At 49.0% G+C, this 11,831-nt stretch overlaps 1 protein-coding gene across 1 annotated transcript; it reads right to left on the bottom strand.

The window, feature by feature from the left end:
• Positions 1-445: 445 nt before the first annotated feature.
• On the bottom strand, positions 446-10,675 carry SEPTIN12 (septin 12). The gene is made up of 9 exons (XM_070413061.1): positions 10,528-10,675; positions 8,446-8,574; positions 8,282-8,363; positions 6,195-6,332; positions 5,932-6,049; positions 5,747-5,842; positions 2,296-2,392; positions 730-781; positions 446-647 (listed from the first exon to the last, which is right to left on the bottom strand). Exons 1-9 carry the CDS (start codon positions 10,673-10,675, stop codon positions 446-448), a joined length of 1,062 nt encoding a protein of 353 aa, XP_070269162.1.
• Positions 10,676-11,831: the final 1,156 nt, after the last annotated feature.

The raw sequence follows: 11,831 nt of genomic DNA, 5'->3' as shown, positions 1-11,831 counted from the left end.
CAGAATTGGAGCTGTTTCTCACTGTGCTGGTCGGCAGGGTAGGAAGGCAGGGGCAGGGGCACAGTGTTGGGGGAAGATGGTCAAAGATGGGAGTGTTATGACACCATGGGCCCGGCCCTGGGCTAGAGGGAGGGTCAGGATGGAGGGCAGAGTCTGATTTGGAACTCGACTCTAGTTCTGGGGCAGAAGGGGGTCCATCACCAAGGCACACCCCACCAGGGCTTCATGACGCCCCGGGGCCTGGGTGTCATGCTGTTACTTAAAAAAGAACCCATCTTTTTTTTAGGGTAGCTCAAAGAAGTCATTTACAAAACTCCTTTTGTTTTCAAAGCACAGCTTGTCCTAAAAAGCAATGTTCACCTTTAATATATGTCCTAGAGTACACAGGTGTGTGGGGGGGCTGCTGAGCACTAGGGAAGCCCAAGTGGCCCGGGGTGTGCTGTGTTCAGTACTCCTCGGAGGGATTGTCCTGGGCCCATCGGCACATCTTTGAGGGCCCAGGGATGGCCGGGGGACTGGCAGGGGTCGGGTCCAGGTTCACCCAGCCGGGCCCCTGGGGCAGCCTGTGGCTTTCGTTGAGTCTGCAGACACGGTAGTTCTCGTAGTAGACATTGTGGGTGATGTCCTTCAGGTCCTGGAGGTGGGAACTGGGAGAGGGACGGCCGGTCAGCCTGAGCTGGCCACTGCCACCCCTGCCCACCACTGCCCCTGGGCTCCCTGCACCCTCACCGGATGAGCAGGTCTCTCAGGAGGGGAAACTCACAGTGCTCCATGTTCTCCACTGCAAGATAGGATACTTAGCACCAAGTAAGCGCCTACTGTATGCCACCTGTGCCCACCATCATCTTCCCCCCACATTTCTTACTGTCTTATCCCACCTCCCATTCCTTTTTTGTTGTTAATCCTCACCTGAGGATATTTTTTTTCCGTTGATTTTTAGAGAGTGGAAGGAAGGGAGGGAGGGAGACAGAGAGAGAGAAAGAAGGAAACATCGATGTGAGAGACACACATCGATTGGTTGCCTCCTGTGCTCACCCTGACCAGGGCAGGGATCGAACCAGCAATCCGGGTATGTGCCCTTGACTGGAAATCGAACCTGAGACCGTTCAGTTTGTGGGCCGGTGCTCTAACCACTGAGCTACACCAGCCAGGGCCCACCTCCCATTCTTGATTGATTGATTGATTGATTCATTCATTCATTCATTGCTGTGACCCCAGTGGCTGGTACAGGTGGCTCCTACAAATAGTTGTTAGATCAGTCAATCTACTGATCGTTTATCTTATATATTATATTGTATATACAATATAATGTATACTATGGTGTATATATATGGTATAATATAATGTATACATATAGTATATATTTAACATATTGTATATAATGTATATAAATATACATTTAATATAATGTATGTACATTATTTTATACATAGTATAATATACATAAGACAATATAGTATATACATAATAATAATACATATTATATTTTTACTTTTAATAATTATATTGCTACATCAGGACTCAGGCTCTGACTGCTGCTCCTTTACCTGATAGTCTTATCTTTATCCTTCTCTGCTCCCTGAGGTAGCCCACCTCTCCCACCCCACGTATTTCCTTCATCATGCTTCTCCCACCTGTCGTCATCTTGCCAGCTCTATGGGGACAGGAACCCTATTGGTCCTATTTTCCCTGTCTCCCTCTTAGGAATAGCACATAGTATGCCTGGCACATAGTAGGCCTTCAATAAATTCTGGGTGCCGAACGCTGTCCAAAGTGGTGGCTCTGCCCCCTCCAACTACCATATGAAATTTATGTTACTATCATGCTCATTTTTCTGTGAAGAAACTGAGGTCCAGCCCTAGCCAGTTTGGCTCAGTGGATAGAGTGTTGATCTCCGGACTGAAGGGTCACGGGTTCGATTCTGGTCAAGGGCATGTACCTTGGTTGCAGGCTCGATCCCTGGCCTTGTTCGCGAGGTGTGTGTGGGAGGCAACCAATCCATGTGTCGCTCTCACATCGATGTTTCTCTCTCTCTGTCTCTTCCCTCCCTTTTACTCTCTCTAAATATCAATGGAAAAATAAATAAGGATTTTTTTTAAAAAGGAAACTGAAGTCCAGAGTGTCAGTAATTTGCCTGAGGCCTCCCAGCTGTAAAGGGGCTTGATCCCAGGTCTGTCTCTTCCCTGGTTGTGGGTTTAATCACTAGGGCCCTGTGATAGGTGCTGAGGGTCCCAAAGGCAAGTCCTGGTTTCCAACCCATTCTCACCGGTGTCCTCCCCAAGCTCCTGCACTGACCTTCAATGATGCCCCACTTTGTCTTCCGGCCCAACACACACCTCCCGTTCACCACGTGCTCTCGGTCAGCCCCGACCACAGCAAAGGGGATCCGGTCCTTTGGGGAGGGGACAAGACCAGAAGGTTGGCCTTGCCAGGCATGTGGAGAGTAAAGATCCCGAGGTGGGGGGTGGGGCTGTCTTTTGTGGAGAAAGTGGTAAGAAGGAGCACAAGATATCTAATGAGTTAGAAGATGTAAAGTCGAATCAGTGCCTCAATTTCCATATCTGTAGAGTGAGAGTCTTAGTAGTACTGACTTAGAGCTTTGTGAATGTTTGGGAAGTGCTTAGCATTATTAAGGGTTAGCAGAGTAACCCTTGGAAACTGTGATTACTAATAGCCACGTTACTAAAATCTTGCTGACGCCAGTCTCTTACCTGTGAAACAGGAACAGTGATCACATTCAACGTGATAACTTGGTAAACCAGGGTTGGCCACATCTGGCTCACAGGCAACCCGGCCCTCCTCCTGTTTCCCTCTGTGAAGTTTCACATAGCCCTGTCCATTCAGTTACTGTTGTCTATGTGGCTTTCATGCTACCACAGCGGAGTTGAGCAATTGTGAGAGCCAGCTTGGCCCACACAGCATAAGATCCGTATTCACCATCATCTGGCCTGTCACAAAAATGTTTGCTAAACCCTGTACTCAGTTCTAGTTGTTTACTTGCTCCTGACTGGAAGTGGAGATTCAAACTTGTAAACTCCAAAGTGCTGTATATGGGTTTGTCTTTATCGCTAGAATCAATTTGTAAGTTGATGCTAATGATAGTAACCATTTGGTGTACACTTCTTATGCGCCTGCCGGTAGCAACTAAACCCTGGATCAATGTTCTGTTGGATGATTTACGGAGACATTAATTTGAGAAGGTGCTCCCTGTGCTCCGTCCATCTGTGTTCAGGCTGTGGCCAGGCTGTCGTCTTTGCCGGCCTCAGGACAGAACGCAGAGCTGGTGAAGGTCGGGCGCTTTGAATCTTTCACGGGGATCCTGTTCCTTGCTCCGGTGGGATGGGGGAGAGGGGATGTGTAGAGAAATTGGGTGCCAGGTGGGAAGCAGGGCCTCCATGGATGGATGTGCAGTTTGTGCAGGGCACAAAGGCAACTGGTCATGACCGTGTAGGGCTGAAATCAGGGTGGGCCCGAATCTGGGAAGGCAGCTGTTGCCTTTCTCTAGTCCAAGTGAAAGCACTGGCAGGGCCCCCAGGGCGGGAGTTGAGGTCTGGTGTCCATGGATGATGCAGGTGCTTCGCAGGTTCCAGGGGACTGACACTAACTGCACCCTAAGTGAAGCGATGAAGCATAGCAACGTTCATCTCGGGTAAAAACTGCTGTTTGAATTTTAACCCTGCTGTTCTGGCTTCTGTACACCTGCTTGCTTAAACAATAGGGTAGTTACCTCAGTTTCCAGACTGAGACCTGGAAACTCACATAAATCACCCCATTGTGTTGCCAGCCCACATCACAAAGGCTATTCTCCTGTGTGTGAGGACCAGAACCACAAAACTGCTTTTCTTAACTCAGTGGCTCCGGGAATACTTTCCGGTGACGCAGTGGCTCCAGGAACTGAAACTATAGATAACCTTTAAAGATTATTAACTTTGCTCAATTCTGCTTCTGTAAAACTGCTTTTGCAAGATAATTGCACATTCCAACGTCTAGCAGGATGTGGTTTTTGCCTTTATAAGATGGCTCCTGCCCTCACTCGGGCACTGCGAGATTTGGAGCCGCATCTCCCTCGCAGTCGCCGGCTTTATTGATTAAATGACTCCTTGATTTGATTTTGCGTCCCGTGTGTTACTTTCGGGGTACATTACGACATTAGGATGGCAGGATGGGTCTTGGAGTTGGAATTCAGTTAATTCAGAGAAAATGAAGATGTGTGCTATTTCCTCTTTCCTTTTTGTAACAGCTTTATTGAGATATAAATCACATACCACAAAATGCACCCTTTTGAAGGGGCAGCCCAGTTGTTTGTAGTATGTTCACAAGATTGTGCAACTATTAGTACAACCTAATTTCAGAGAATTCCCATCGTCCCCAAAAGAAGCCTGTTAGCCCCTGGCAAACACTGATCTACTTCCTGTCTCTGTAGATTTGCCCGTCCTGGACATTTCCGATAATGGAACCACGCAGCATGTGGCCTTTTGTGCCTGGCTTCTTTCACGGAGCATCATGTTTTCAAGGGTTATCCGGGTCCTAACACCTATCAGAACCTCATTCTTTTTTACGGCCGTAAGATTCCATTGTGTGGCTAGACCACATTTGTTTATCCTTTCACAAGGTAATGGACATTTGGATTGTTTCCACTTTTTGGCTATTATGAATAAATCTACTATAAACACTTGTGTATAGGTAGGTTTTTTACATGGACATAGGTTTTAATTTCTTTTGGGAGAGAAATTACTGGGTCACAGGGTACTTAGTGTTTAACCTTTTCATCTTTTTGAGATATTCTATTTTTTTAAAAATATTTTTATTTATTTCAGAGAGGAAGGAGAGAGAGATTGAAACATCAATGATGAGAGAGAATCATTGATCAGCTGCTTCCTGCACAACTCCCACTGGGGACCGAGCCCACAACCTGGGCATGTGCTCTGACCAGGAATCAAATAGTGACCTCCTGGCTCATAGGTCAACGCTCAACCACTTAGCCAAGTTGGCTGAGCAGTGTTTAACCTTTTTTTTCCCCTTAGTCTTCTTATTGATTTTAGAGAGAGATTTTAGAGAGAGGGAAATAGAAAAATCGGTCAGCTGCCTCCTGCATGCCCCCTACTGGGAATCAAGCCCAGAACCCATGCATGTGCCCTGACCGGGTATGGAGCCAGCAACCTCTCGGTGCATGGTGTAGTGCTCTACCAATTGAGCCACACCAGCCAGGGCAGCGTTTAGCCTTTTGAAGAATTGTCCAACTGTTTTCCAAAGCTACAGTACCCATTTGATCTTCCTACCGGCAAGGTGTGAAAGTTTCCATTTCTCCGCGTCCTCACAACACTTGTTATTATCTCTCATTTTGATAATAGCCATCCTACGGGTGTGAAGTGATGTGCATTTCCCTTCTGACTGATGATGTCGACCATCTTTTCATATGCTCATTGGCCATTCCTATAAAGTGTTTGGGGAAATGCCTACTCAAGAGCCGTTGCCCATTCTTAAATTGGGCTGTCTTTTATTGTTGATTTGTAAGAGATCTTTTTATAATCAGGATACAAGTCCCTTATCAGACATGGCATTTGTAAACATTTCCTCTTATTCTGTGGGTTGTTGCTATGACTTATTTCTCGCTCACCTGAGAGATTCACATCTGCTAGAAACAGATGACATTTCTCCGAGTATAATCTTCAGATGGAAAGAATGAGAGGGAAGAAAATCACTCTGCCTTTGTCCCGCTAGCCTCCTTGCCCCCACGGCCTCCTACCCGGATCTTGCAGTTGAGGATCTTGTCATTGACGTCCTCATCGAAGCACTGCTGTGGGTACACATCGATGCTGTGGGTCCTCAGGTTGTGCTGGATCTGGGGGCCCGGGAACCGCAGGTCAACCTATGCACTTTGCTCCTCCCCACCCCCACCAACCCCATCCTCGCCTCAGGCACCCAGATCACCGTGCGCCTGAAGTTCTCTCGCTCCTCTATGGTCAGGCTGTCCGCCCGAGCGATCACGGGCACCACGTTCACAGTCCGGCACAGCCGCTGCAGAAACTCAATGTCCAGGGGCCGCAGGCTGCTCAGGCAGGACAGTGATGGTGGTGGTAGTGGCAGCAGCAAGTGTGTGAGTGAGGGGATGCCAGCCCACAGCCCATGCCGGGAACCCCTCCTTCTCCTCTCCCCGCTCCTCCTCTCTGCCCTGGTCGGCCCAGCCACCTCACCAGTGCCCAGTGGGCGGCACGAAGTACACACAGCAGTGCACCCGGGTGTCGGGGATGTGGCGCTGGCGGGTGATGAGGATCTCCTCCTGCAGGTACTGCTCATACTGTCCATTGATGTAGCCCAGGATGGGGTCCCAGCTGGGGTGGGGGATGGACCCGACCTCAGGGCTGTGCCCGGGAGCCCCACCTGTCTCCCTGGGTCCTTTGGGTAGTCGCCCCTGCAGATGACCAATTAACCCGTTTGCCCAGGACACAGGACTTTTGGTCTCGCACAACTTGAGGTGCTTGGGCACCTGAGTATACTCCTCATCTTTACTCCCTGCATCATCAGGGAGTCCCTCTGCCATTCTTGAGCTGAGGCCTCATCTTTCCTGTCTATAAAATGGGGACAATAAGAATACCTACTTTGGGGTGGGGAGAGTGAGCGTTAAACAAGAGAAATTGCCGCTGGCCTGGTTCAAACCACGTGGACTTTTGCCTGACTGCAGAGGGATTGCCTGACTCCTCTCCCTGGGCCCCTTCTCTCTGTGGGCTGTTGTCAATGGCAGCCAAGAAGATCCTTCCAGCCGAAGCCGGTTTGGCTCAGTGGATAGAGCGTCGGCCTGCGGACTGAAGGGTCCCGGGTTCGATTCCGGTCAGGGGCATGTACCTTGGTTGCGGGCATGTCCCCAGTAGGGGGTGTGCAGGAGGCAGCTGATCGATGTTTCTCTCTCATCGATGTTTCTAGCTCTCTCTCTCCCTTCCTCTCTGTAAAAAACCAATAAAATATATTAAAAAAGAAAAAAAAGAAGATCCTTCCAAAAGCAGGAGTTAGAGCGTGTCCCTTTCCTGCTCAGCCTCTAAGGACTGAACAAAAGCCAGTCCTTATATTGCCCTACAGGGCCCTATAGTATAGTGGTCGGCAAACTGCGGCTTGCGTGCCACATGCGGCTCTTTGGCCCCTTGAGTGTGGCTCTTCCTAAGCCTTAGGAGTACCCTAATTAAGTTAATAACAATGTACCTACCTATATAGTTTAAGTTTAAAAAATTTGGCTCTCAAAAGAAATTTCAATCGTTGTACTGTTGATATTTGGCTCTGTTGACTAATGAGTTTGCCGACCACTGCTTCCTGCCTGCCCTCTCCTCCTCCTCTCCCTATTCCTCCTGCCCTGCCAGCCACACCAGCCTGCCTACCTCAGGGCCTTTGCACATGCCACCCTCAGCCTCAGACACTCCTTCCCCCATGTCCACGTGGCTCATTCTCTCATCTCCTGGAATCTGTGTCCAAATGTCACCTTTCTGAGAGATCTTTCTTGAGCACTCTGCTTAAAATTGCAACCCCCTACAGCTCTGTAGCTGTGTCGCTCTCAGAAATGTCCTCTTTGAATGATAGAGTTCAGGCTCTCTCTCGGATTAACTGATTATTTTGTTCATTGTCTGTCCCTCACCCCTGTGACAAGGTAAATTCCATGTAAGCAAGGATGTTCACCTGTTTTGTTTATTGCTCTAGAACACAGCTTGCACGTAGCAAATGCTCAACAAAGCATGTGGTGCTGGGCTGGCTTTAGTGGAGTGCATGGAGCCCAGGGATCTGTACTGAGAAGGGCCCAGGCTTGGTGGACTGTTCTGCGGTTGTTATTACAATTCTTGATCATTTTTGAACAAGGGAGCCCACATTTACATCGCCCTGGGTCCCACAGATTGTGCAGCCAGTCCTGATTTTGCGTGTCTGTCTCATTTAGAGCCTTGAACAGCTCTACAAGGTGGGTGTCATCATTCCCAAGTCACAAAGGAAACCGGGGCTCAGAGAGCTTCCGTGACTAGTTCCAGGTTGTGCAGCTGGAAAGTGGTCTAACCCAGGGGTCCCAAGTGTGGGCTTCTACCCCCTGCTTATACCTTTCCTGGGTGCTTACTATGTGCCAGGCAGCGGCTAAAACCTTTACCCGCTGACTCCCTTCAATCTTGGAGGGAGAGTTGTGTGCACTCATTATACAAACGAATAAACTGAGGCTCCAGATACCACAGTCAGGTTGTTCCAGGGATGTAATGTTCCTGGGGCAGGAGCAGGGGCGGGGCAACCAGGGCTCCGCCCACTCCAGAGGACCCACCACTTGTCATTGTTGATTTGGTCCCCAAAGCCAGGCGTGTCGGTCACGGTCAGCTTGAGCTTCACGCCTTTCTCCTCGATGACTGTGGAGGAGAGTGGAGGGAGGAAGGGATTGGACTGGGTGGGACAAGGTGGGGGTAGGGGTGAGGGTGGGGCCTCACTCACCATGGGTCATTGAGTGCAGCTGCAGCGTCTGGGGCGTGGGCCCCAGCACCAGGCCCGATGGGGTGGACTTCCATATTTTGGACTTGAACAGTGTGTTCACCATCGTGGACTTGCCCAGCCCACTCTGCCCTGAGAGTAACCAGATGACAGCAATAATGGTGGATATTTTAGGCAGTGTTTCTCAAACTCATAAATCTTTTTAAAAAGTACATGGGCCATGAAGTTTCAATCGCACTGTACGTGCTCGCCCGCACGTGGTATTTTGTGGAAGAGCCACACTCAAGGGGCCAAAGAGCCGCATGTGGCTCGTGAGCCACAGTTTGCCGACCACTGACCTAGGGGATCACTCGGCAGCTACTCTTCTGTGTCTGGCTTCTTTAGCTACTTGGAGAGGTTCTCGCATCCTGCCTGTGGGTTGTGAGGTGCCTCTCTAACTCTGTGGATGACATCTCCCACTAGGAAACCTCCTTCTGTAAACCCAGGACACACCTTTGTGTATATAACCAAATTGTCCTTAGGGTTGTTCTGTCCAACACAGAAGCCACACTTGGCTAGTCCACATGGAAATATGGCAAATCTGAATTGAGATGTACCCTCAATGGAAAATACAAACCAGGTTTTATAGACTGGATAAGACAAGAAGAACGTAAAAGATATCATGAATTTTTAGATGGATTACATGTTGAGATAATAGCATTTTTGGCACATATTTTGCCTTGACCAGTTTGGCTCAGTGGCTAGAGCGTCGGCCTGTGGACTGAAGAGTCCCGGGTTCGATTCTAGTCAAGGGCATGTACCTTGGTTGCGGGCACATCCCCAGTAAGGGCTGTGCAGGAGGCAGCTGATGGATGTTTCTCTCTCATGGATGTTTCTAACTCTCTATCCCTCTCCCTTCCTCTCTGTAAAAAATCAACTATATATATATATATATATATATATAAAATTAATTTCTTCTGCCCTAGCCAATTTGGCTCATTGGATAGAGCATCGGCCCTCGGACTGAAGGATCCTGGGTTGGATTCTGATCAAGGAAACGTACTTCAGTTGCAAGCTCAATCCCCTCCGCCTGGTCTGGGCACGTGAGGGAGGCAACCAATGTGTCTCTCTCTCATCGATGTTTCTCTCTCTCTGCCCCTCATTCTCCCCTCCCTTCCACTTTCTCTAAGAATCAGTGGAAAAATATCCTCGGGTGAAGATTAACAACAGCAAAATTTTACCTTGTTTTACTTTTTAAAAAGTGGCTACTAGGAAATTTAAAAATTACATATGTGAAAAAAAGTTATATATATGGCTCATGTTACATTTCTATTATACAGTGCTGCCTTAGAACAGTGTCCTTAATTGGAGATACACACTCCAATATTTTGTGTCCTGTTGTATCTAGTTTGTTTTGTTAAAAGTATAGTAGTTTTCTGGCCGGGTAGTCAGTTGGTTAGAGTGTCATCCTGATACACCAAGGTTTTGGGTTCCATTCCCAGTTCGGGTACATATAAGAATCAACCCATGAATGCATAAATAAGTGGAACAACTAATCAATGCTCTTTCTCTCCCTACCTTCCTTTCTCTCTAAAATCAATCAATACATTTAAAAAAATTAAAAAGTATAGTATTGACCTACAAAATCAATTGTGAATATATAAGAAAGCAATTCCAGGGCAGGTGCGGGGTAGAGGGAGTCAGTGGAGGGAGGGAGGGGGAGAGGAGCCATCTGTAATACTTTCAACAATAAAGATAAATTTTAAAAAAAGAAGTAATTCCAGATAAACTGGAACTTGCTAAACGCCAGGCACTGTGTCAAGCCAGATGAGGAAACTGAGGCGGAGAGAGAGAGGTCAGAGGCTGTGCACAAGATCCCTCCCTGCTGGTTGGTGGGCTTAGGGCTGGGACCGGGATCTGAGTGGGGTGTTCACCACTTCCTGCCTCGGCCTAGATTTTACTGCTCTGTTTGGGTTTGGTTGGGGCTTTATGGGTGATTTTTGTCCTTTAACTCAGTGTTTCCCAGATTTTCAACTACAAGGTCCCAAGAGGTGAGGCTACATGCCCTGGCCCATTGGTCCTCCTTGAGCCCCGCCTCTCACTCACCCACCACCATGATGTTGAACTCAAAACCCATCTTCATGGCCTTGATCTTCAGTTGGTCCAGCACGGCCTCGATGCCCACATAACCAAGCATCTCGCAGGAGGTGGGCCTTGATGAGCAGGGGGAGAGGGATCGCCTTAGGGGGTCCATGGGGCCAAGGGCACAGCGATACCTGGTATCTGGGTGAGGGGGGGAGAAGAGGTTGCTGGGGCTCCAAGGAGGAACATCTGAGTTCTCATTTTGAACCCTGACTCGTTAGTTCTGCTTCCAGATACTCCCACACATTGTGCCCCTGGTCCGTCTATCCTCCAGGCGCCCATGGCCCAAGTGGTTTGGTGAGCGGTGCCCAGGGGAGCTGCCTCTGGAGGGAGACTGAACTCCCATCCGGATATGCACCTTCCCAGGGATTTGTTCCTCCTGTACCCCAGCTCCCACTCCAGACCCAGCCATGCCCAGGCAGACTCTCTGCTCAGACACCACCCCAGCAAAGCCCAGCGGCCGACCTGTCGGAGACAGAGAGAGAAGCAGCCTCGTGTGGCACCTGAGGCCCTGGGCTCCTGTGGGAGCTTTAGGGGCTGCCCTGTCCTGGCAGATCCTGGTGTTTGTGGTGAGGGGGAGGGGAGAGGGTGACAGTTAACTGAAGAATCAAAGCCCCACTGCTCCCTGTGACACCACCTGGGGGCTCCTCTGCAGCAGGGAGCCGAGGGCAGGGACAGGTAAGCTGCTCCTCCAGGCCCGTTCGAGACACTACCCTGCAATCCTCACAACGACCTTGGCCTAGGACAGTGGTTCTCAACCTTCTGGCCCTTTAAATATAGTTCCTCATGTTGTGACCCAACCATAAAACTATTTTCGTTGCTACTTCATAACTGTAATGTTGCTATTGTTATGAATCATAATGTAAATATCTGATCTGCAGGATGGTCTTAGGCGACCCCTGTGAAAGGGTCTTTCGACCGCCAAAGGGGTCGCGACCCACGGGTTGAGAACTGTTGGCCTAGGACTATAGACAGGAACCCAGGTGCCCAGGGCAGGTCCCTTGCCCAAGGTCACTTAGATGGTATGTGTGGCAGATCTGGGCTTCATTCAGCCAGTCTCTCTGGCTTCCAAGTTCATCTCCCTTAGCCACTCTGCCAGGGGATGCAAACTTATGACCTAAAGCAGAACATCCATGTACTTTCTTTGGTCTATCCATTGCTGGTATCACAGTGTTTTAAATTGGCAGCATTGAAAACTCAAAGCATCAATTTAGCAAATACTTAATCACATGGCATTGTTCTAGGGGCCACAGAAGGAGAACTTATTT

Source organism: Myotis yumanensis, unplaced genomic scaffold (assembly GCF_028538775.1).
Source record: "Myotis yumanensis isolate MYYU_CA2020_CCGP unplaced genomic scaffold, mMyoYum1.0.hap1 SCAF_4, whole genome shotgun sequence".
NCBI classification, from domain to species: Eukaryota; Metazoa; Chordata; class Mammalia; order Chiroptera; family Vespertilionidae; genus Myotis; species Myotis yumanensis.
The sequence above is the reverse complement of the archived record's forward strand: the minus strand, read 5'-3'. Positions and strand labels throughout refer to the sequence as shown.